At 44.6% G+C, this 21,762-nt stretch overlaps 1 protein-coding gene across 1 annotated transcript in view; it reads right to left on the reverse strand.

The window, feature by feature from the left end:
• The window catches only part of RBBP8NL (RBBP8 N-terminal like), a 66,767-nt gene that overhangs the window by 34,042 nt on the left and 10,963 nt on the right, over positions 1 to 21,762 (reverse strand). Inside the window, exons 2-5 of the mRNA XM_054981187.1 lie at positions 6,869 to 7,023; positions 5,097 to 5,139; positions 4,054 to 4,149; positions 3,192 to 3,304 (exon numbers count right to left, since the gene is read on the reverse strand). Coding sequence (XP_054837162.1) covers positions 3,192 to 3,304; positions 4,054 to 4,149; positions 5,097 to 5,139; positions 6,869 to 6,935 — 319 coding nt within the window. The 5' untranslated portion in view covers positions 6,936 to 7,023. The remainder of the gene's footprint in view (positions 1 to 3,191; positions 3,305 to 4,053; positions 4,150 to 5,096; positions 5,140 to 6,868; positions 7,024 to 21,762) is intronic.

A 21,762-nucleotide genomic window follows, 5' to 3' on the forward strand; every position in this document is an offset into this window, starting at 1 on the left:
AGGGTAGCCGTGTTGGTCTGCACTGCAGTAGAAGAACAAGCTTCGAGTCCAGTGGCACCTTAAAGACCAACATGATTTCCAAGGTATAAACTTTCAAGAGCCAAAGCTCCCTTCATTGGAATCTTTTTTAAGTAAGCATCCCTAAGTGAAGAATAAACTTTCGGAGGTGAGGAAAACACTTGCCCAAATGAGGTAGCCACAGGTACTTGAGGGATAGCCTATTAAGAAGGAGACTTCCCCATTCCTGCCTAGAACTCCCAAGTCTAGTGACCTCTTCTGTCTCCAGAAGTTGGGCCTTTTGCTTCCATCCTCCTGTCTCCTGCAGCAGTGCCAGAAATAATAATAATAAATATATACAGCCCTTCAGGATGACTTAACACCCACTCAGAGCGGTTTACAAAGTATGTTATTATTATCCCCACAGCAACAAACACCTTATGAGGTGGGTGGGGCTGAGAGAGTTCTGAGAGAGCTGTGACTGACCCAAGGTCACCCAGCTGGCTTCAAGTGGAGGAGTGGGGAATCAAACCCGGTTCTCCAGATTAGAGTCTCGCATTCTTAACCACTACACCAAATAAGGCCCTCGGTGGATCTCAGCTGTGCACTTCTTTTCTGAGCATCTCTTTTATTCTCAGTCTTGCAGGTGACTTCTGGATTGGGTGCATTCTCTAACCAACTCTTCTTTACCATCACCACTGAGTATAACTCCATATAGTCATTTATTTAAAGTAATTGATTCTGCTTCTGTCAGCCATAGGGGAGAAGCTATTCAGTGCATTGATGTGACCCTATAAGCACTGATTGATACCCTCCGCCTCTTAGGTTCTTAGATTTCTCAAGGCCTCGCCCACACATTTTGTCAATAAAAATTGTTAAAGAAAGATAGATGCGAAGGATGCTGAATTCTGCTGGTACCGTAGCCCATGCTTGCACATTGGTTCCTTCAGTGCACATATGTAGCAACTGGGGTTGTGCATACAGAGCATTGTCCAAATAATTGGCCCTATCAAATATTTAGTGGGTGGGATATCAAGAAGGACACGCAACCCAGTCCTTGAGCTCTCCCTCTTGATCATTTGATGGACATGACTGCAGCTTATTTTAACAGGGCTATGCATGCACAGCCCTGACTTGGATAGCCTAGGCAAACCCAGTCTCGTCAGATTTTGGAAGCTAAGCAGGGCCAGCCTGGTTAGTAATTGGATGGGAGACTTCCAAAGAAGACCAGGTTTCTAGAAGTAGGCAATGGCCAACCACCTCTGTTAGTCTCTTGACTTGAAAACCCCAATACAGGTCACCACAAGTCAGCTATGACTCGATAGCACTTTCTGCCACCATGCATGCACTCGATCAGGTTGCAGACCTGCACATGAAACACACACTTGCCCATCCAGCTAGGCACATGGGTGTGGATGCTTGATTCGGTGCATGTATGGGCTCTTGTGAGATCAGGGCAAAGGATTGTGGAAGCATAGAACATATGTATCTTCAGAATGGGCCAAGCTACAAGTGACGAATGACACAGGTTGGACACTTGTCAGCTTCCCTCAAGTTTTGATGGGAAATGTAGGCGTCCTGGTCTTGCAGCTTGGCTCTCCGACTGCTGTCCAATGGTCTTTTCAACTGTCACTTGTCCAACATTCCGCCAAGCTGCCTCCATTTCCCATCAAAACTTGAGGGAAGCTGACAAGTGTCCAACCTGTGTCATTTGTCACTTGTAGTCTGGCCCAATGTCTGATTGTATTGGTTTCTGCTGCTTCTGAGAAGCATGTTGCTCAAGGGAGTCAAGAGGAAGAAGTTTTTAAAATTTATATTCTGCTTTTCTCCCTAATTGGGATCCCAAGTGACTTATCACATCATTCTCTCTTCTTCTGCCTTGCCCGCTCAACAACAACCTTGTGAGGTAGATTAGTTAGAGAGGTTGTTATGGGCCCAGAATCACCTGGCAAACTTCCGTGAAAAACGGGGAGTCAAACCTGGTTGTCCCTGATCCTAATCTGACACTGTGACCACTGACTATGCCCTGCTGGCTGTATCATCTTCTGCTACCTAAAACAGACCAACCGGGAGGTGAACTATCCGGCCAGCCTTCACGCTGAGGCCATTTTTGGCCCACCTTACTCTGCTGGTTGATCTGGGCGACTTGCCATGTCACAGGGGTTTGAATATATTATCTGAGGAATTATAAATGCTGCATCTTTGGTGATTTGATTTTAAATTATGTTGTACTGTAATTGTTTACATTTTATTCGTATTTATTATATGCTTTTAAGCTTTTACTCATTTACTATATTCAGCCCCGGCGCCAGGGTTTCTGGCGCCGGAGGCCAGCCTTGTGAGCTTGCTGGGCGCGTGCATGCACCCCGGACTGCATGATGACATCATCACGTGATGATGTTATCACGCAGTGTTGCTGGTGGGTGGGTGGGGTGGAGCGAAGAGGCCTCCCGCATGCCGCATGCCACCCCGGCCGCCTGTCATCCCTGGCTCGTGGCTGCTGCACCTGCCCAGGGGCGGGAGGCGGCGGCGCGGGGCTGGCCAGCAGTGGCACGGGATGCATGCCTCCACCCCCGGCACCCCCTCTGGTGCTCCCTCCGGCCCCGCAGCGCCCGTGGCCCCCGCCTCACCACCACAACAGTGGCGCCGGCCCTGACTATATTATAGATTTGTGTTGTGACCTGCCCTGAGTCCACTTGCAAGGCAGGCGGGCAGTCTATAAGTCCAATAAACTAAACTAAACTAAACTAAACTAAACTAAACTAAACTAAACTAAACTAAACTAAACTAAACTAAACTAAACTGCAGTCCAATAAACTGAACTGAACTGAACTAAACTAAACAATAGGTTTTCTCATTTGAGATGGTGACATCCAATCTGAAGGCTTTCACATTCTCTGAAATGTATTCTCTGAATTTTGTCTCTGTCCCAGTTAGGTTCATTTACTTATTTGTGTTTGTGTTTCAGTTTTGAACATGCAGGCTGTCAGTTTTTGACACCAAGAAAATAACAGAAACGGTGTTGTTGACAAAGGAAGACTAAACATATCAACCGCTTGGTACTACAAGGCCAAAAACGTCTGATTTTTCAAAAGCAAAATAAGCTCCCGATTCTTTTTTAAAAAGACCCTGGGGGGGCTCAGTTCTCTCACAACTGGAAGCATGAAAGCGTTTCAGATCTCTGCTCGTCTTACTGAGGATGAAAAGGTGTTGGAGGCTCTGGAAATGGGCCTTCCCAAACTCATGCTGCTTCTTCTTGGCAAGCTCTTGAGTCACTTGGCATCTGTCACAGAGTCCAGCTCGCAACCTTAATGGAATACAAATAATGAAGGCTGAAGACAGATGTAACATTTTTAGATCTGATGAGGGTGAAGACCGATGTAACGTTTTTACAACAGAGGGGTTCTCTCCATATGAGAATAAATGCAAAATTTTTAGAGCAGAGGGGCTAGGGTAGCATGGAGATCTCCAGGAATTACAACTGATCTCCAGATGATAAAGATCATTATACTCCACTGAGGCCTCTCTTCTTCCCAAACCCCATCCTCCCCAGACTCCACCCCTATCTTAGAGTAGGCAAGCCTAAGGGCCAAGCTACAAGTGACAAATGACACTTGAACAGCAAGTGGATTGAGTGGAGGGCAAGTGAACAGGGAGAAATACACTTGCCATTCAAGTGTCATTCGTCACTTGTAGCTTGGCCCTAAGAGGAGTCGTCTATAGATGAAGACAGATGTAACATTTTTGGAGCTCAGGGGTCTTTCAAGGGATGAACTCGGGTAAAATTAGTTCTACAAGTCTGATATAATACTGGGGTTTACATCATGCTGACTGGCTAGTCCTCTGTGATGTCTCCAAGAAACCCCATTTTTGGAGGAGATTTTTAAAAAAGTGTTAATAAGAAGATGACAAATACAGGCAGAGCAACGAGGAGTCTTGAAGATTTCTGCATAAGCATTGATGGGCCAGAGCCCACTATAGGGACATGGTAGCTGGCGATAGAGAGAAGCCAGAAGGTTGCTGGGCTTAGTTGTCACATGGATGCATACGATTTACCTGTTTTCCAACACCTTCACATTGTCTTTAAGGACTTTCTGCTGTTCTCGTAATTGGTGGTTTTTGGCAAAGAGCTCTTCTATTCGCTGGGTGTCTCTAATTCCAGGGAGAACAAAGGGGAAAATGAGAAGGTTGGTGGATTTTGATACCCCAAAAGAGACCTCTTACTTGTTGCTTACAATTAATGTCATGGACATTATGACCTTTATATAAACCCTGTTGTTGTTGTTGTTGTTGTTGTTGTTGTCGTCGTCATCATCATCATCATCATCATCATCAACAACAACAACAACAATCAACACTGCAATTCGTGGGGATGCCAGAGTTGAAGAAAAAAAACAAGAAAAAATTATTACATATAGAGATCTGGCAATAGAAACCACCCAACTGTGGAAGAACAATGCAACAGTAGTCCCCATTATCATCAGGGCACTTGGAACCATCTTGAAAAACTTCATTCCAATTCATATGGAAAAACTGCAGCTTTCTGACATAACACCTACAGAACTGCAAAAGACAGCGCTACTTGGAACAGCGTACGTATTACGTTGATATCTGGTTGATACTTAAGTCTCCGGTGGAAACTTGTATCAACTTAGCAAGGCCTATCAATAATAACATGTGACCTCTGTTTATTGTTGATTGTTCAAATTAATAATAATAATAATAATAGTTCTTATATACCACTTTTGTAGACAGATTAGGGCCCCACTTAGAGTGGTGAACAAAGTCAATGTTATTACTATCCCCACAATACAGCTGGGGAGCTGGGGCTGAGAGGAGTGGCTTACCCAAGGCCACCTGCTGAGCTCAGGAGCTGGCAGGAGTGGGATTCGAACCAGCAGAGTGCTGATTTGCAACCCAACCTCTTAATCACGATACTACAGACTGGAGTCCAGTTGCCACTCCTAATTTCCCATAGCTATTGTGTGGAGTGCCGTATGCATGAATATGACCCAGAATCCTCTAAAATGAACAATCCGAGCCCCATCTTTGCCCAAACACCACAGCATGTTGAACAGGACCCTAGCTGCTTCACTCACCGACATTTCTCATTGGTTAGCTCATTCAGTTTTGCCTGCAGGCCTGAAGGAGTGAAATAAAGAACATTTCAGTAAGATGCTGGATCCCTGGTGCAGATCACATGACACTTTAGTCATTTTGGTTGTTTGGATGACATCCTTGTTCCCAAAATGCAATCAACAAATGACTTCTTGGTAGTGGAAAGCGTCATCAAGTCATAGGTGACCTATGGTGACCCCTGCTGGGGTTTTCAAAACAAGAGATTCACAGAGGTGGCTTGCCGTTGCCTACCTCTGCATGATATCCCTGGTCTTCTTTAGAGGTCTCCCATCCAATTACTAACCAAGGCTGACCCTGCCGAGCTCCTGAGAGCTCACAACAAAGATAGTTACGGTGATGTTTTTCTTTTCCTCGGAGCTTCTGAGATCTGACAAAATCAGGCTTGCCTGGACTATCCAGGGCAGGGTAAATGACTAGGTACAGTAGGCCTATGTGCCAAAGTAGGACTATCTCGAGTTTCATCAGAGTCCATACAGGGAGGGAAACCACAAAGGCTTCTTCTATTCACCTATTTGAACTAACTCCTCCTCTTTAAAAAAAAAAAGAACTCTTCTAATTCTGAAGAGTGTACAACATTCAATTATCTAAAAGATTTCTATTCTGTCCTCCAAGGCAACTTCTGCAAAGAAATATAAAATGACACAAGGATTTCAAAACAATGCAAAATAAAAAAGACTGAAAGGAACCATGAATCAGCCTTGGGCATGAAGAAGATGTAGAGACTAGAGCTCAACTACTTCATTCCCTCAACAGTGCAAAATGCCTTGGAGAAATCAGGCACAAGGGCAATACATTTGGGGAGCTATTCCGTAATCGAGGTGCCATGACAGAAAAGGCCCTGTCCCTTGGAGCTACTCACCTAGGTTAGATCTACACATTCTTAGATATTATTTTGTTGTAATTATTCATACCCCTGACCTGGACAGCCCAGGCAGGCCTGATCTCGTCAGATCTCAAAAGCTAAGCAGGGTCAGCCTTGGTTAGTAATTGGATGAGAGACCTCTAATGGAGGCCAAGGTTGCAGAGGCAGGCAATGGCAAACCACCTCTGTTAGTCTCTTGCCACGAAAACCCCACCAGGGGTCGCCATAAGCCAGCTATGACTTGATGACACTTTCCACTACCAAATATTCACCACCTGAATTAGGAAAATCCAGAAGATGAACGATAACAACAGTGGAATATCCAACAATTTGTAGACCCACAGTTGTCAGGTCTCCCAGTATAGCCATCTTCCCACTGCTGCATAAGATTGTTGTGACTGGTGGTGTCAAAAGCTCTTCTTAGGTATATATGATATGGAATGGATAGGGCTTCAATCTGACCTCTTTCACCTTCGTTTCTATGCTCACTAGAAAACTATACAGGGCGTCTGTACAGTACTGCTAACAATCAGTCTGGTGCAAAAAGAGATTGGGTTGCATTCTGCCAGTTTTTCTACTGGTGTAAGAGGGAGGAGGAGCCACCCATTTGAACCTCAAAAGGCTATGCCTGGATCATATTGACCTCTGTGGGGAAAAAGCCATGCATGATGGGAGCTGACCTGAAGGAACTGAACGGAGAGAGATCGCTGCTGCTCTTGTACCAGTGGAAAAGCAGGTGGGATCCAACCCTTTGTGGTGGAGTGCCAACAGAGAAGACTCAACCTCTGATCCCATGAACTTCTGTGGGGTGCATGTAGGCAAGGGACTGGGTGGCTCGGCTTTAATAAGGCCCCTCAAGTTTCTTCTTACCTTGGACTTCCTTCTCATGCATTTCCTTGAGTTTGTTCAAGAATTCAGCAAAATTTTCAGCCGCCATATTCTGTGCGCTGTCACATGGGCGTGGTCTGACGTTTATGAAATTAGATCCTCCCAAATCAATTTTATTTTTCCATTTGGTTTGCAATCTATAACAGAAAAGCAATAATGAGATGATTCATAACTTTTTTATTCCCTGTAAAGTTGGTTTCTTGTTTTATTCTGGCTTACTTGGTTGTTTTTCATCAGTTTGGAGTTTTTTTGCTGCTGTACTAACATATTGGATTTATTTTGTATTTTAGGTTTTTAAAAGAGTTTTATATCATTAAAGACAAGCATACAAACACTACAATTTCACACATTAATAAAACAAACAAAAACACTAGTCAACAAACAAAAATAACAAAATATACATAATATAAAAAAAACCCCAACAATGATGGAAAAACAAACTATCTAAACTAAAAAGTTTCTGATTTTCTCTGAAATAAATATTCGTTTCGTGTCAAATTTACATTTTCTCTAGATATTTTTTTTGTATTTTAATTTTTGATGCCCATTGTTTTTGAGCTTTGTTAGCTGCCGGGAACAAAGGTGTTATTTGGAAAGGAAGATAACAATAATTCTAATACAAATATGAATTAGTTTATATAATTTTTTTCCCAAGTGTAGACATCTGCAGGTGTGTTTCTTAGGACCTAACTACACAATACATTATTCCCAGACCCATCTCTGGATCTCACATGGCTGCTAGTGTTGTTCTGATCTGACAATGGAAATTGGCTTCTCAGATCAGAGCTACACAATGACTGCTTGAAGTTCTAGAAAATTTATTTATTTACTTATTTTGTTGGATTTATATCCCGCCCTCCCTGCAAGCAGGCTCATGGTGGCTCACAACATCATAAAAACCACAATTTAAAATGCAATAAATACTTCAAATAATAAAAAACCAAAAACCAAAATAAAATCCACAGATCTCATTAAAAAGTGGAGCGAAACAAAGAAAAAAAGACACAAAGGAATACGTTAATAGGGGAGGTTCTTCACAGAAATGGGCAAATAGTATCTAGTTGGTTCTTTCAGCAATGGTTAATGTTTCTTACATATAGAGTGGAATATTGCAAGAAGAATATAAGAACATAACCAGTGGTCCATTTAGTCCAGCATTCTGTTTTACACAGTGGCCAACCAGTTACTGTAGAGAGCCAACAACTGGGCATAGAGGCTGAGGCCTTCCCCTAACATTGACTCCTGGCACAAGTATTCAGAGGTTTATTACCTCTGAACGTGGAAAAGAGTCCAGTAGCACCTTTAAGCAGGGCTTTTTTTCTGGGAAAAGAGGTGGCGGAACTCAGGAGGGCCACACAATGGCGTCACTTTGGGTCAGCTGGAACAAGGGGGGGGGAGTTTACATCATCAACAAGTTTAAATCATCCTCGGTGAAAATGGTCACATGGCCGGTGGTCCCGCCTCCTGATCTCCAGACAGAGAGATCCAGACAGAGGCGCGGAGGGCAGTTTAAACTCCCCTCTGTTTGGAGATCAGGGGGTGGGGCCACCAGCCATGTGACCATTTTCAAGAGGTGCCAGAACTCCGTTCCACTGCGTTCCAGCTGAAAAAAAGCCCTGCCTTTAATACTAACCAACTTTATTGTAGTATAAGCTTTTGAGAACCACAGTTCTCTTCGTCAGATGCATCAGTGCGGTTCTTGAAAGCTTATGCTACAGTAAAGTTGGTTAGTCTTAAAGGTGCTAATGGGTTATTTTTTATTTTGCTACTACAGACTAACATGGCTAACTCCTCTGGCTCTCTGAACATGGAGGTCCCTTTTATCACTTGGGTCAGTAGCCATGGATAGACCTGGAATAGATAGACTGGATCCTGTTACATTCATGTAACATGCTTACTAAACAGCAAATTTAGAAAAAAAGGACCCCCTTATTCCCAGTTTACAGAACTTTTGTGCCTAGTTGCTTGGCGATGATTTTTAATCGCCCTAGGTGAACAGGCAAGTGTCTATTTAGAAGTCAACAAGCCTGGGAGGGACTGGACGGATGGACGGACGGATTATGTTCTAAACTATCACTGACACGGGCAATTAACACATTTGCAGCTGCCCTTTAGACACCTGCCTTAACCATGACCCTTAAGTGGTGTTTTATTTCTCTGGTGGTTTTCTAAGGGTGTCATTAGTTTCAGCGGCGGTGCCAGTCCCATTCAGGGTGAGTGACAGGGTCCTATGGGAAAGGCTTTAGGAGGACAAATCTTCCAGGAAGCTCAAATTGCATGCATGCCTGTGCCTGGAACTCGTCCTCATGATACAGCTGGCTTTCTCAAAGAGATATAGCATCTGCGGGTTCACTATAGCAAAAGGGAGGGTTCTGGGAAGGGGGCGGGGAGCACCTTGAAGTTTACAAGGCTCTAAAGCATTAACCGCACTCAAAAGAATCACTTCATCCGTGTGGCATTTTCTTCAGGTGTTTCCTAATCTTCCGTAGCGGCGCTCTCTGATTTGTGAACAAAATTTCTGTGTCCCATACAAAAGAGAAGCCATTTGATACCTGGTTGCTAAACAGGATCGTCTGCTCTTGGCAGCTAAGAAAAGTTCCACCGTAAAGGCTGAACTGCCCAGGGGACGTAATGCTCTGCTCTCGTTGGCTAGGCACATGTAGGATCTCCCAGCCGTGGAAGGAGAGAAGAACCTGCTTCTGTTATTGTTATCAACTCTCCAGTTTTATTATTCACTTATAACAGCAACGCCAGTACAGATGGTGCTTTTCAGGGCTGTAAGCAAAAAGGAAGAGCCATGCCCTGAGAAAACTACAATATAAATTTTGAGAACAGACAGGGAGGGGAGGGGAGGGGAGGGGAGGGGAGGGGAGGGAGGAAAACAAGGTAGTGGAACTAAGGAAAACAGGTGTTGTTGCAGTTACTCATACAAAGTTTAGTTTCAGCACTGGAGGAGGTCTAAGCTGGAGGTTTCACAGTAGAGGTAGGTTTTGAGGATGGGATAGTGTTGTGCAGTGGTTAATGTCAGAATAAGAGCCGGGACTCATAGGGTTGCCAGGTCCAGGTTGGCAAATACCTGGAGATTTGGGGGGGGGTGGAGGCTGGAGAGGGTGGGGTTTAGGGAGGGGGACCTCAGCAGGGTATAACGCCATGGGCTCCACCCTCCAAAGCAGCCTTTTTCCACAGGGGAGTGGATCTCTGTGGCCTGGAGATCAGTTGTAATTCTGGGTGATCTCCAGTGACCACCTGGAGGTTGGAAACCCTAGTTGGGAGGCCAGGGTCCAAATCTCTGCTCTGCCATGAAATGTACTAGAGGGTCTTGGCCAGTCACTTTTCCTCACCTTCTTTCTCAGGGTTTTTGCTGAGGCAAATAGAGGAAGGAGGAACGTTGTAAGCAGCCCTAAGCAGGCAGGATAAAAATGAGGTAGAAAGTGGCTTTGGGGGCAGAGAGGAAAAGGTGGCCTGGTACGTGTCAAGCTAGGGTCGCTAGTCCCTTGGAGGGGATGGTTGGTACCCCATCTCTGCATCTTGTAGCTGCCACTTGGAAGAGAGACAGGAGAAATATTTTTTTTTAAGATAGTTTGACCAATGGTATGATATAATTTCTTGGAAAAATCCAAAAGTGATATTAGACATCTCTAGGTTTTACCATAGAGATTCTGGTGATTCCTAGACATCACTTCTAGGATTTTCCCTGGAAGTGATGTCATGCCGTAGCCAATGGCTGACTCTCAAGTCCCCTCCGCCCACTCAGAGTGATGGTGGAAGCAAAATAAAAAAAAAAATGACTATTGGGCCTGTGGTGTGATGTCATTCCTGAGGAAAACTCAGTAATACATTCCGTTTTGGAATTCCCTACCAGAGGATGTTAGGGTTACCAACAGCCAGGTGGAACCCGGAGTTCTCCTGGAATTACAACTGATCTCAGGAAAGGCTTGCCAGGTCGAGTCTGGCAACTGGCAGGAGGACGTGGAGGGGGGAATGGGGCAGGGGGTAGCATTGCTAGCATAGCCTTCCCCCCCACCCAGGATGGGGGAACCCCAGCCCTGCCTCCTGCCCCCTCCCCCATAATCTGGCTGACAAGAGAAAGAGGCATGGTGGGGGAGAGGGAACTGATTTCTGTAGACTGGAAATCAGTTGTCATTCAGGAGAACTCCAGGCCCCACTTGGAGGTTGGTAACCCTAATTCTTATGCTAAGCACTGGTTCCTCTATTAGTTTGTGGGTCTCAATAGGCAACCGACCATTCTGATTTATGAAGATGGTACTGGAGGTGACACCAGGTACATATTCTGAACAGATACCCCAGTCCTAGGAGGCAAAAAGTGAGAATATCACCTTTGGTAAAAGGTCACAAATAGGTATATATTAGGACATGAGGGAAGAGGGAAGGTGGGAGCTGATAAACTTTTATTTCAATGCGTATGAAGATAATTTATGAATACAGGGCATGTTGGAACTAAGCACAAAACGCTTGGCAAGTCTACAAAGAACCAAGCTGGATTTCTGTTTGAAATGTATCCGCAAGCTGGCAGAGAAGTTTCCTATAGAAACATCCATTCAAAAAAGATTTCCAAAATGCAGTCCCCTTTATCTTTCCGTAACATTTGCCTGATGTATATTCTGTTCTCTAAACTGAGATTAAAGAACCGCATAATGGAAGGACACAAATTATCTCTGGGAATGAATTGCAATGATATCACCATAAACTCGCAACCTCCTCTGAGCGATGATTGGGGGGGTCAGTGCTTCTCAGTTTGATATAATGATCATGCAAAATAAAGAGAATTTATTTATGACTTCTGGGCAAGAAGCAAATAATGAGGTCCTTAATGGAGTTGGCCTTTGTCTTAAGCATTATTTATAACAATGGTCTCGGATGGGTGCAATACATTACTTTGGGAAAACAAAGCCAGGCTGTTTTGTTTTGCTAACCCTCAAAGCTTCGACGGATTTCTTTTCCCCGTTTTTTGAGAATATAAAATGCCAACTTTTCTTCAAAGAAATGTTGCCCCAAACCCCAGCCATTCAGAAAACAAATAAAAGCAGCCACTGTTTCCACAAGAAGACAATTTGGATTTTACTGTTTATGTGCAGTCTTAAGGATTGTAATAATTAGCATTTAAAAAACGATTTCGTTGCTCAAAGCTCTTCACATATACTGGGGTGGATTCTGTTGAGTGCAAGTGACAGCCTCTTGTGCCCCCTGAAATTGTGCCCCGGTGAACCCCCGAGAACAGCAGGGCCCTGCCGTGGGAAGGAGGAATAACCAAAAAATCAGAAGTGCTTTCTGCTAGTGGAAAACCCCAATGGCTCTTTGACTCTGTATATGTGGTGCCTCAGTTCCTGAAGATCTCCTGCATTACATTTTATTTTGTCCCATGCATGCAGAGGCTAGAGCTAAATTTCTTGCTAATTTGTTAGTAGGGCGCAACTTTACCTCTGATATTGACAAATTGGTTTTTTTGTTATCTGATACTGATTCCATTTGTCAGTAGCAGAGTATCCTTGTTTGCCTTAGCTGCAAAAAAGATTAGGGCCAAGATTGTTTCTTCAGAAAATTAATTTTCTTCATAACTAACTGGTCTCACCTCAGATGCTTATAACTGTACTGTATTTTAATACTGGTCTGAACAATTGGATCTACTAAGAGTCAAGCTACACGTGACGCCTTACACAGGTTGGACACTTGTCAGCTTCCCTCAATTTTTGATGGGAAATGTAGGCATCCTGGTCTTGCAGCTGTAATGGAGAGCCAAGCTGTAAAACCAGGATGCCTACATTTCCCATCAAAACTTGAGGGAAGCTGACAAGTGTCCAACCTGTGTAAGGCGTCACTTGTAGCTTGGCTCTGAGATTCTATTTTAATTGTATTTTATTTTGCTATTCTAATAACTGTATTTTATGTCTGTATGATAAACTTCTACTTTTACTGTTCTTAACTCTGTATTGTGATGGCCTTTGGCCATATACAATTAAACTTCTAATGCTAATACTAGTGGAAAAGGTTGCCAAGCTATTATCTTCTTGTTAAGACTTGCAAGATCAGGCAGTATTTGTAGCTCTTTTTAGATGTTAGGTAACATCTACCAAGTGACCACTGGACTGTTCAGCCAGTAGTCATACATTCATGCACGCTAAAGTTGTATGCACATGTAAAATATGTGCATTCTCCTGTTCAGACAGCATGGTGACTGTTTATATCAGGAGCATCATGCCTTCCTGATATGCACAGGTGCTGCAGTTTTGGCACATGGGACTGTAATGTCTGAAAAGTGCTCTTATCATTTTGATATTGCAAAAGAGAGGGTGAGCATGAGAGAACATTACCTTCTACAGCATCAGTTGGTGAGATCTTGGCAGTGGTGAGATTTGAACCAGAGTTTCCTGTATCACAGCTCCTTCTCTTAGCTATGGTGCTGTGTGTGCTCTCAATGAGCCTCCTCTTGTGAGGGTTCTAATCAAACTACGTGGCGGGAGTAGCCATGACCCCTCAACCTGGAAGTTGTAAGTCATCTTGAAAAGAGTGGGCTGGAAAGGTGGCATATAAATATTTCAAAGAGATCAACATCGATAGTGTCGCATGAAGAAAATAGTTTCAGGTAGGCAGCTGCAGTAGAACAGCAGGATTTGAGTCCAGCAGCATCTTTGAGACCAACAAGATTTTCAGGATATGAGAGCGGAACTTGTCAGCTTCCCTCAAGTTTTGATGGGAAATGTAGGCAGCTTGGCGGAATGTTGGACAAGTGACAGTTGAAAAGTCCGTTGGACAGCAGTCAGAGAGCCAAGCTGCAAGACTAGGATGCCTACATTTCCCAGGGAAGCTGACAAGTGTCCAACCTGTGCCTTTTGTCACTTGTAGTTCCGCTCTGAGTTTTCAAGTGTCCAAGCTTCCTTCTTAAGTTTTCGAGAATCAAAGCTCCCTTCTTCAGATACCTCAAGAAGGGAGCTCAGATTCTCAAAAGCTTATACTCTGGAAATCTTGTTGGTCTCTAAGGTGCCACTGGACTCAAATTCTGCTACGCCATGAAAAAGGATCCCAGCATGAAGCTATGAACAGAACTGGATTTACATACAAGCTAAATAAGCTACAGTTTAGGGTCTAAGATAATGAGTGGCAGCGGAGAATGTCCTTAAGTCATAGCTGACTTATGGTGACCCCTGGTGGGATTTTCAAGGCAAGAGACTAACAGAGGTAGTTTGCCAGAGGTGGTTTATCTCTGCAACCTTGGTCTTTGTTGGAGGTCTCCCATCAATTTACTAACCAAGGTTGACCCTGCTTAGCTTCTGAGATCTGACAAGATCAGGCTCACCTGCAGTAGCCAGGTCAGGGCCTGAGATAATGAGAGACCCCTAAATACAAGTTTTTAAATTGAATTTTCCTTTTCTGGTAATTTATATATTTTTGGGAATGCTACTGGACCTCTTAAAACCAACATGGCTTAGTGCCTCAGTATGGCTTAATTGGACCTGGCTATGCAGATTAAGGGGCGGGGCTATGTAGATGGAGTACAGTTCAGTGGGTTCCATTGGCTATCATTGAATTCTATGGGACCAGGTAAACAGGCTGAATAAAAATGACAGATGGAAGAGGCAAAACTGATTCTCATCACATACTGGCATTATATCCAGCTCTTATGCCAAGGATGATTCTGACAGTACCTCTTTTGCTCATCTATCTATTTCTTTGCCCATCCATCTGTCTGTCATCCATCCTTGTTCATCTGTTTGTCCCTCCGTCCACCCGTGCACCCATCATTCCATCATCCTCTTCCTCCAAGGAGCTCAGGGTAGCAGACAATGCTTTCCCTGCTTTTGTCTTCACAAACACCTTAGAGAGTGCAGCTGGCCCAAGGTCACCCAATGGTTTGCCCTCATGTCTCTCACATCCTAGCATGGCATACTCACCACGGCACCACCCTGCCTCTCATATCAAAGGAAGGGTTTCCATTCATCCGACCAGAGAAAACAAGCCACTGCTACTGAGGACGTGGTGGCAGTGAGTAGCCCTGCAAGTCACTGGTGGTCTTAGCTATGGAACAACTGGGCGGCTTCCCTGGCTGCTGCCGCCCTCTCGGTTGCTGTCACCATAATAATTTGAGAAGCAATGGTGAGGCACAGAAGCGAGGGCCCCCCCAATGGCCGGGTAGCTGCCTTGCCCATTGTTGGCAACGTGCATACAGTGAAAGGCAGAGGGGGCACTGCACTTGTGTGTGGAGTAGTGATTTCCTGTCCCCAAGGCTTGGACTACTGGGGAGGGGGCATGGGGGATAGGGTTGCCAACTTCAGGTTACAAAATTCCAGGAGGTTTTGGGGGTAGAGACTGGAGAGTGTAGGATTCAGGGAGGGGAGGGACCGTAGCAGCATCCAAAGCAGCCATTTTCTCAAGGGGAACTGATTTCGATGGCCTAGAGATCAATCGTAATTCCCTGAGATCTCCAGCCACCACCTGGAGGTTGGCAACCCTAGGGGGGCATCCTTGAATTTTTGTCAGAGTCACAAAGGCCTCCCTTGCCTGCAATCAAAAAGGCCCTGCATTCCTGGCCCCCACTCCCCATTGACAGATATTTATGAATGTTTCATAGTGTGCAGAAGGCAACCTCAACAATACTGATTTCCAGGCTGAAATCAAACATGTACTGGAAAATGCAGGGAGGCTGAAATGCAAATGTAAATCAACCTTCCGGCAGGGCCATCCATCCATTTGGAAACTCAATAAAGCACATTCAAATCTATCTTTCTGTTTTTCACTGTCACAAATGCATTCAAAGCTTTTTTTTAAAAAAAAGCTTTCACATGTGCATGCCAACAGCAGGAGAGCAGCTGTTATTTGGTTCCCTATGTCAAACTTGTCGTCTTAATAATAATAATAAATAATAATAAGATTTGGTTTATATACCGCCTTTCAGGATGACTTAACAGTACACCCATTCAGAGCGGTTTACAAAGTATGTTATTATTATCCCCACAACAGCAATCACCCTGTGAGGTAAGTGGGGCTGAGAGAGCTCTGAAAGAGCTGTGACTGACCCAAGGTCAAGCGGAGGAGTGGGGAGTCAAAACCAGTTCTTCAGATTAGAGTCCCGTACTCTTCAACAATACACCAAACTGGCTCTTCTATTACTCAGGCCATTTTTTTTAGTCTGGAGTTGAAACATTGAAAGATGTGAGTCTGTTAATCTGCGTCCCCCTTTCCCTCTCCAAAAGTGTACCCAATAACTGAGCAGATCTCTGATGATGTACGGAAGCGGTGTGGGGTCCAAATGGAAAAAAATCAGTCTTTGCTGTCCCTAATTCAGCAATGGCAGCATTGGTCAAGCATCTCTGGAAGTCAGTCAACTCATCTGCATACTCTAAACTCTTATCTTTCAATGCAGTGAGGCCAGTTTATTTCAGCTCCAATTATAATGTTGGCTGAGCAAGATACATCAACTGCTTCTGTTGACACCGCCTGTCTCAGTCACCCTTCCCAGCAAGTCCTGCGTGTAGCTACTGGAATAAAAGAAACCTGCCCTGGATTATTGAGGAAGTGTCCCTGCTTTGAAAGATGAGGATCCTCAACTGGCAGCTGCCTTTCGAAGGCACTGACGATGCTGTTTCTCACACTTCACCTCTACCCACATTACCTCTCTGCTCCACGATCTTGTCAAATCTCACACGCTCAGTAGGGTCAGGCTAGGACAGCCTTGGGCTGGGACTAGACCCAAGAATGTTGTGATGCTGGCGGATGTCGCATTCCTAATTTGGCATGCAGTATTTGCACTTCTGAGTCAGTCCTAAAGCAGCTCATGACTACAGGCTGCTTGCATGGCTTGGCATTCCCGTCTTCCCAGACTGAGCATGCAGGTCTGGATTAACCAGTAGGCTAGGCATTGCCTACTGAGGCCACCTCAAGGCCAAGTGAAGGACCTGCTGCAATGCCTTGGTGCCTTTAAAATGATGTCAAACAAACTCCCACGCCCCCAAGCAGCAATTCTAGAGGCTCTACTTACAGAAGGGTTTATTTTTTATTTCCTTATTTATTTCCTTTATACTACACCTTTCTCTCCAATGGGGACCCAGAGTGGCTTATTTCATTTAGACATCCTAGCAATTACTGTTGGCAACATAGTTGGCAACACAGTTTGGTGTGGTGATTAAGAGTGACAGGACTCTAATCTGGAGAACCAGGTTTGATTCCCCACTTCTCCTCTTGAGGCCAGCTGGGTGGCCTTGGGTCAGTCACGGCTCTTTCAGAGCTCTCTCAGCCATGCCCACCTCACAGGGTGATTGTTGTGAGGATAATAGTAACACACTTTGTAAAATCACTCTGAGTGGGCATTAAGTTGTCCTGAAGGGTGCTATATAAATACAACGTTGCTGTTGTGGATGAAAGTTTACTGGAGATGGAGGACATGTCTATCAGTGATAGGGTTGCCTGGTCCACTTACCCTCCTGGTGGGAGGAGGGGAACCTGGCACTCACCTTCTTCATGTGCTTGCAGGATGACATCAGTTCCTGGAAATGATATCAACACACAGAGCCTGGGAACATGATGACGTCACACCTGGGAGTGACGTCATCATGCCACCTCAGGAGCATTCCCAGAAGGCCTATTCCCCCATCTCCTCTCTGCCAGCCAAGTGAGTGGAGGTCGGGGGTGGGAGCGGGGGATCCCCCGCCCTGTTATTGGCCCTCCAGAGTAACTGGTTGGCCAGTATGTGAGATAGGGTGCTGGACTAGATGGACCACGGGTCTGATCCAGCAGAACTCTTCTTATGTTCTTAGGTTCATATGATATAAGATTCCTTTGGTAATACATCACAAGTATACAAATTAAACACTCAGGTGCCAACTGATCAGGAAAAAAAAAGACCATTGCTTTGGTACGCAAGAGAAAATTCAGCAAAGGCTTTTGTGGCATGGGGCTAATCATTATTACCTGCTAATTGCTGCAAATCAAACTCTTCTTAATGGGGCATTCGTTTACATTATTTATAGTCTGCTTTTCTCACCGAGATTCAAGGTGGATTACACAGTGAAAGTCAAGAAGATAACAGCTGGGACATTTAATAAACAATACAATAGCATGTGGGGTGCAGAAATTTGAAAAAAAGCAGAAATATGATACAGAGGTGAAACAATGGTGAAATAAAAGCAATTTAAAACTGCATATTAAACAACATGGAAACTACCCAGCAGATACATATTTGCAGTAACACATAGTACAAAGTAGTATAGTCTGCAGTCCTCATCCCTTTACCAAAGAATCTCTCTGAACTGTTTCCCTACAGCACGGCCCTTTTACCTGTGTAAAAAAGCCCTCCTTAATAATCAAGTTTTGCATAATGTGCTGAAAGCCAAGAGAGAGGGAGCTTTCCTGACCTCTTCAGGTAGGCTATTCCATAAGGTGGGGGCCACCACAGAGAATGCATATATAGGAGAGCACCTGCAGAAGGTAGGAAGCTAGGAAGGGAGGGGGAATGTTACTTTCCATGCTGAGAACTCCCCTAGGCTAAAGTTTCCCCGTAAATCCCCCTGGTATCCCGCTGCCACCATTCAGGCACATCCTGAGAACATCTAGACTGACCTATGGGGAAGATATCCTTCCAGCACAGTACTAGAACAATAAGGAAACAACTGAGAGCTGAACTACACCATACAAATGACACGCGAAGAACACGCGAATGGATTTACACGTGTCTCCCCATTGCTTTCCTGTACACAGACTGCACTTGACCCCGTGTCTGTGTTGGCACGGGTTTCTTCTGTGCTCCTCCAAGACGCAGGAATGGTATCCCATCATGCATTGCCAGTTTCCGCATGCTTAAACCATCCCCTGTAAGCGTCCCCTGTCCTCTATTCCCTTTCTGTGAGGGAAGAGGGAAGCGGACGCAAAACAGAATCACCACTCTGCAACGGCAACTCGATGATATGGTCCTCGGACACTTGCCAATGTAAACCACTTTTTTTCACAGAGCAGAGCCACGGACAGGAGTTCATCGGGGGTAAAAGAGACACGAGAAGGTGAGGAAAAAACCGAATCTGGGCACTTGCATAGACTCGTGTAATTCATCTCGTCTAGTTTGGCTCTGAGTGTAAACTTCAGATAGTATTTTATGGAAAACTGAGTGTAGTCTAGCCTGTCGGGAAGAGATGCAGAGAAATATCCCAGAAAGAACATATAGAGGATGGTTCTGAAGTCAGCAAATGCCACTGAGTGTGGAGAAATGGACTGATACTCAGACATAAGGGGGGTGAAAATAACATGTTCTGGTAGCATTTGTTTCAAGCCCTTGCTAGGGTTGCCAGTAACCTGGAGAAAAAAAAGTCTTGCCCCTTTAACAGAGGCTGGATGCAGGGAAATTGACAGGTGAAGCTTTTCATGGCAGGTAGGTAAATAACATCACCTGATAAATAACATCCCATTAAGCCTTTGTTAAAGGGGTGGGACAGAAGATTTTAGCAGAAGAATTTGCCAATTGATACTCAGAACTCAAGAACCTTGGAAAGTTACAGCTCACCCTTATTTTTAATGCTGTCAAAAGAGAAGGCAGAATTGTAACAAAATACCTCGGGCGAGCTACAGATTTCCATGACACATTTCCGACTGGGAGGTGGGCATTTGTGAACTTGACTTGCCTATTTTTTAACACCTGGAGATGCCCATTAGAGCCAGGCACGGTGTTAAAAATTTCATGGTGAGTCCCTCTAAATGGTCTCTTGGGAGACAGCCTGTTATTCGGGAGCAGATGAGTATCTGTCATCTGACACAGTTAAGAAAACTTCAGGACAAGAGAGGAAGAATTTGCCCATTTTAAAATCCATTTTCAGCAGCGACAAAGCAGAGCATCTCAGCAGTTTCTGTGACACAGATGGTTTGTCTGAGTATAAATGCTGCTCTCACTTAAACTTTCAGATAGCTGTTTATGCTGTTCAAGTCTCACTCATGCATAGGTGGGGCTTAGAGGGAACAAGCCGACAAGGACTTTCAAAATGTCTTCCTTCCTCAAAGGTAGTCTTTTTTTCACATGCAGTGGAAGAAAGAAAATGGAATTAGAGCTCCAAACTTGTTCAGGTCCTGGCAGGATGGTCTTGTTTATTCACAGGATTTCTATACCATCTCATAGCCACAAGGCAATGCAGAAGGATACAATTATACAGCAATTTAAAAATCAATAGAACTAAATCAATAGAAGAGCAGTAAAAACAACACTAACATAACAAACAGTAAAAGCAGTAACAAGCATTTTAAAAGAGACAATAGAAGACAAAGAGGCCGTTATGGGTCAGAATAATGGCCCAGCATCCTTTTCCACACAGTGATTAAGTTGATATCACCTGGAGATATATAAGCAGGGGAACCTCTGTTGTTATTCCCTATCACTGGTGTTCAGGTTTACTGCTGTGGTACATGGGGGTTCCACATGATAGCAACTAGCTGCTGATTAACCTATCCACTCTTGGGTTTGTTTAATCAGCTACGGGCCATCTCTACCTCCTGTGGCAGTGAGTTCCACAAGATAATTATTCTTGGGATGAAGTACTTTCTTTTTGTCTGTCCTGAATCTACGAACTAGAAAAAGATAAGAATCCAATTCAGTGCCAGATAAAAACAAAACATATTATAATAGGCAGCCAACTCAACAAACAACCTTATTTGACAAATACCCGGCCCGTAACAGCTTTGCAAAGGCATTCCACACTCACAGAAATTTCTGAACAGCCTTTAAAGGCAGCTCTGCACTGTAATAGTTAGCCCTGGATGTTATCACCATAATAGTAGCTAGATCTCATCTTTTCCAAGAAAGGATGGATCTAGGGCTACCAGCCCCCTCCCCCAGGCAACCAGCAGGAGACATACCTGCTGCTGGAGGCCACTCAGTGTCGACGTGCTCATGTCACTGGCAATGTACTCATGTTGCTGGTGACAAATTAACATCACTCCTGTGTGGCCAGAAACGATGTTAGCACGTGTCTGGGGATGCCAAGCCCCCCCCCCCCCGCCCCGCCAAAACTGTATGGTTTTACCATGGAATCTTTGCAAATTGCCAGAGTATCGTTTGCTGTTTCCAGTTTAAAATGGAAGTAGAATCACAGAATCACAGAGTTGGAAGGGGCCATACAGACCTTCTAGTCCAACCCCCTGCCCAATGCAGGATGAGCCTAAAGCATCCCTGACAAATATTCATCCAGCCTCTTCTTGAAAACTGCCAGCGAAGGGGAGCTCACCACCTCCCTAGGCAGCTTTGAACTACTCTGACGGTGAAAAAGTTTTTCCTAATATCCAGCCAGTACCTTTCTGCTGGCATGCCAGGGATATGCCAGGTCTTTTTGCCTCTCTCCCTCCCCAATTTCTCCTGCTGATGCCCAAGGCACTGGTAGGCATTAGATGCAATTGGTGGGAGATTGTTTTCCATAAGCAGGTACTTAGGAAGTCTAGATGCATCTGAAGAAGCAACCAAAATCAGTTCTGCAGGCCTTGTATTTTGTTTGAGGTGACACAGAAGGCAGAGAACGGTTGACCCTCATGGTTTTCCTGTAGCAGCAACTGTCACCTTTTTGCAAAACTCCAGACATATAGGGCATTTGGCAGGATGGCATGTCTCTTCCAGTTCCTTTTCCCTCCCTTGATGAGCGACAGATAGGGTTGCTAGGCCATGCCTGGCAAATGACAGGGGTTTGGCATGAGGACATGGGGGGTCCATTACATCATTTCCTATGAAAATCTGAAAATGGCATAGGGTAGCTCTAGGAATCACTGGAAACTCTATGGTAAAACTGTAGCACTTCCAGCAATTCAGAGAGCCACCCTCTATCACTTCTGGGTTTCTCCTGAAAGTGATGTAAGTCTATTCACTCTCTCTCTGACCTACAAATCCCTGCTACTACACCCCA

Source organism: Eublepharis macularius, chromosome 5 (genome assembly GCF_028583425.1).
Source record: "Eublepharis macularius isolate TG4126 chromosome 5, MPM_Emac_v1.0, whole genome shotgun sequence".
Taxonomy (NCBI): Eukaryota; Metazoa; Chordata; class Lepidosauria; order Squamata; family Eublepharidae; genus Eublepharis; species Eublepharis macularius.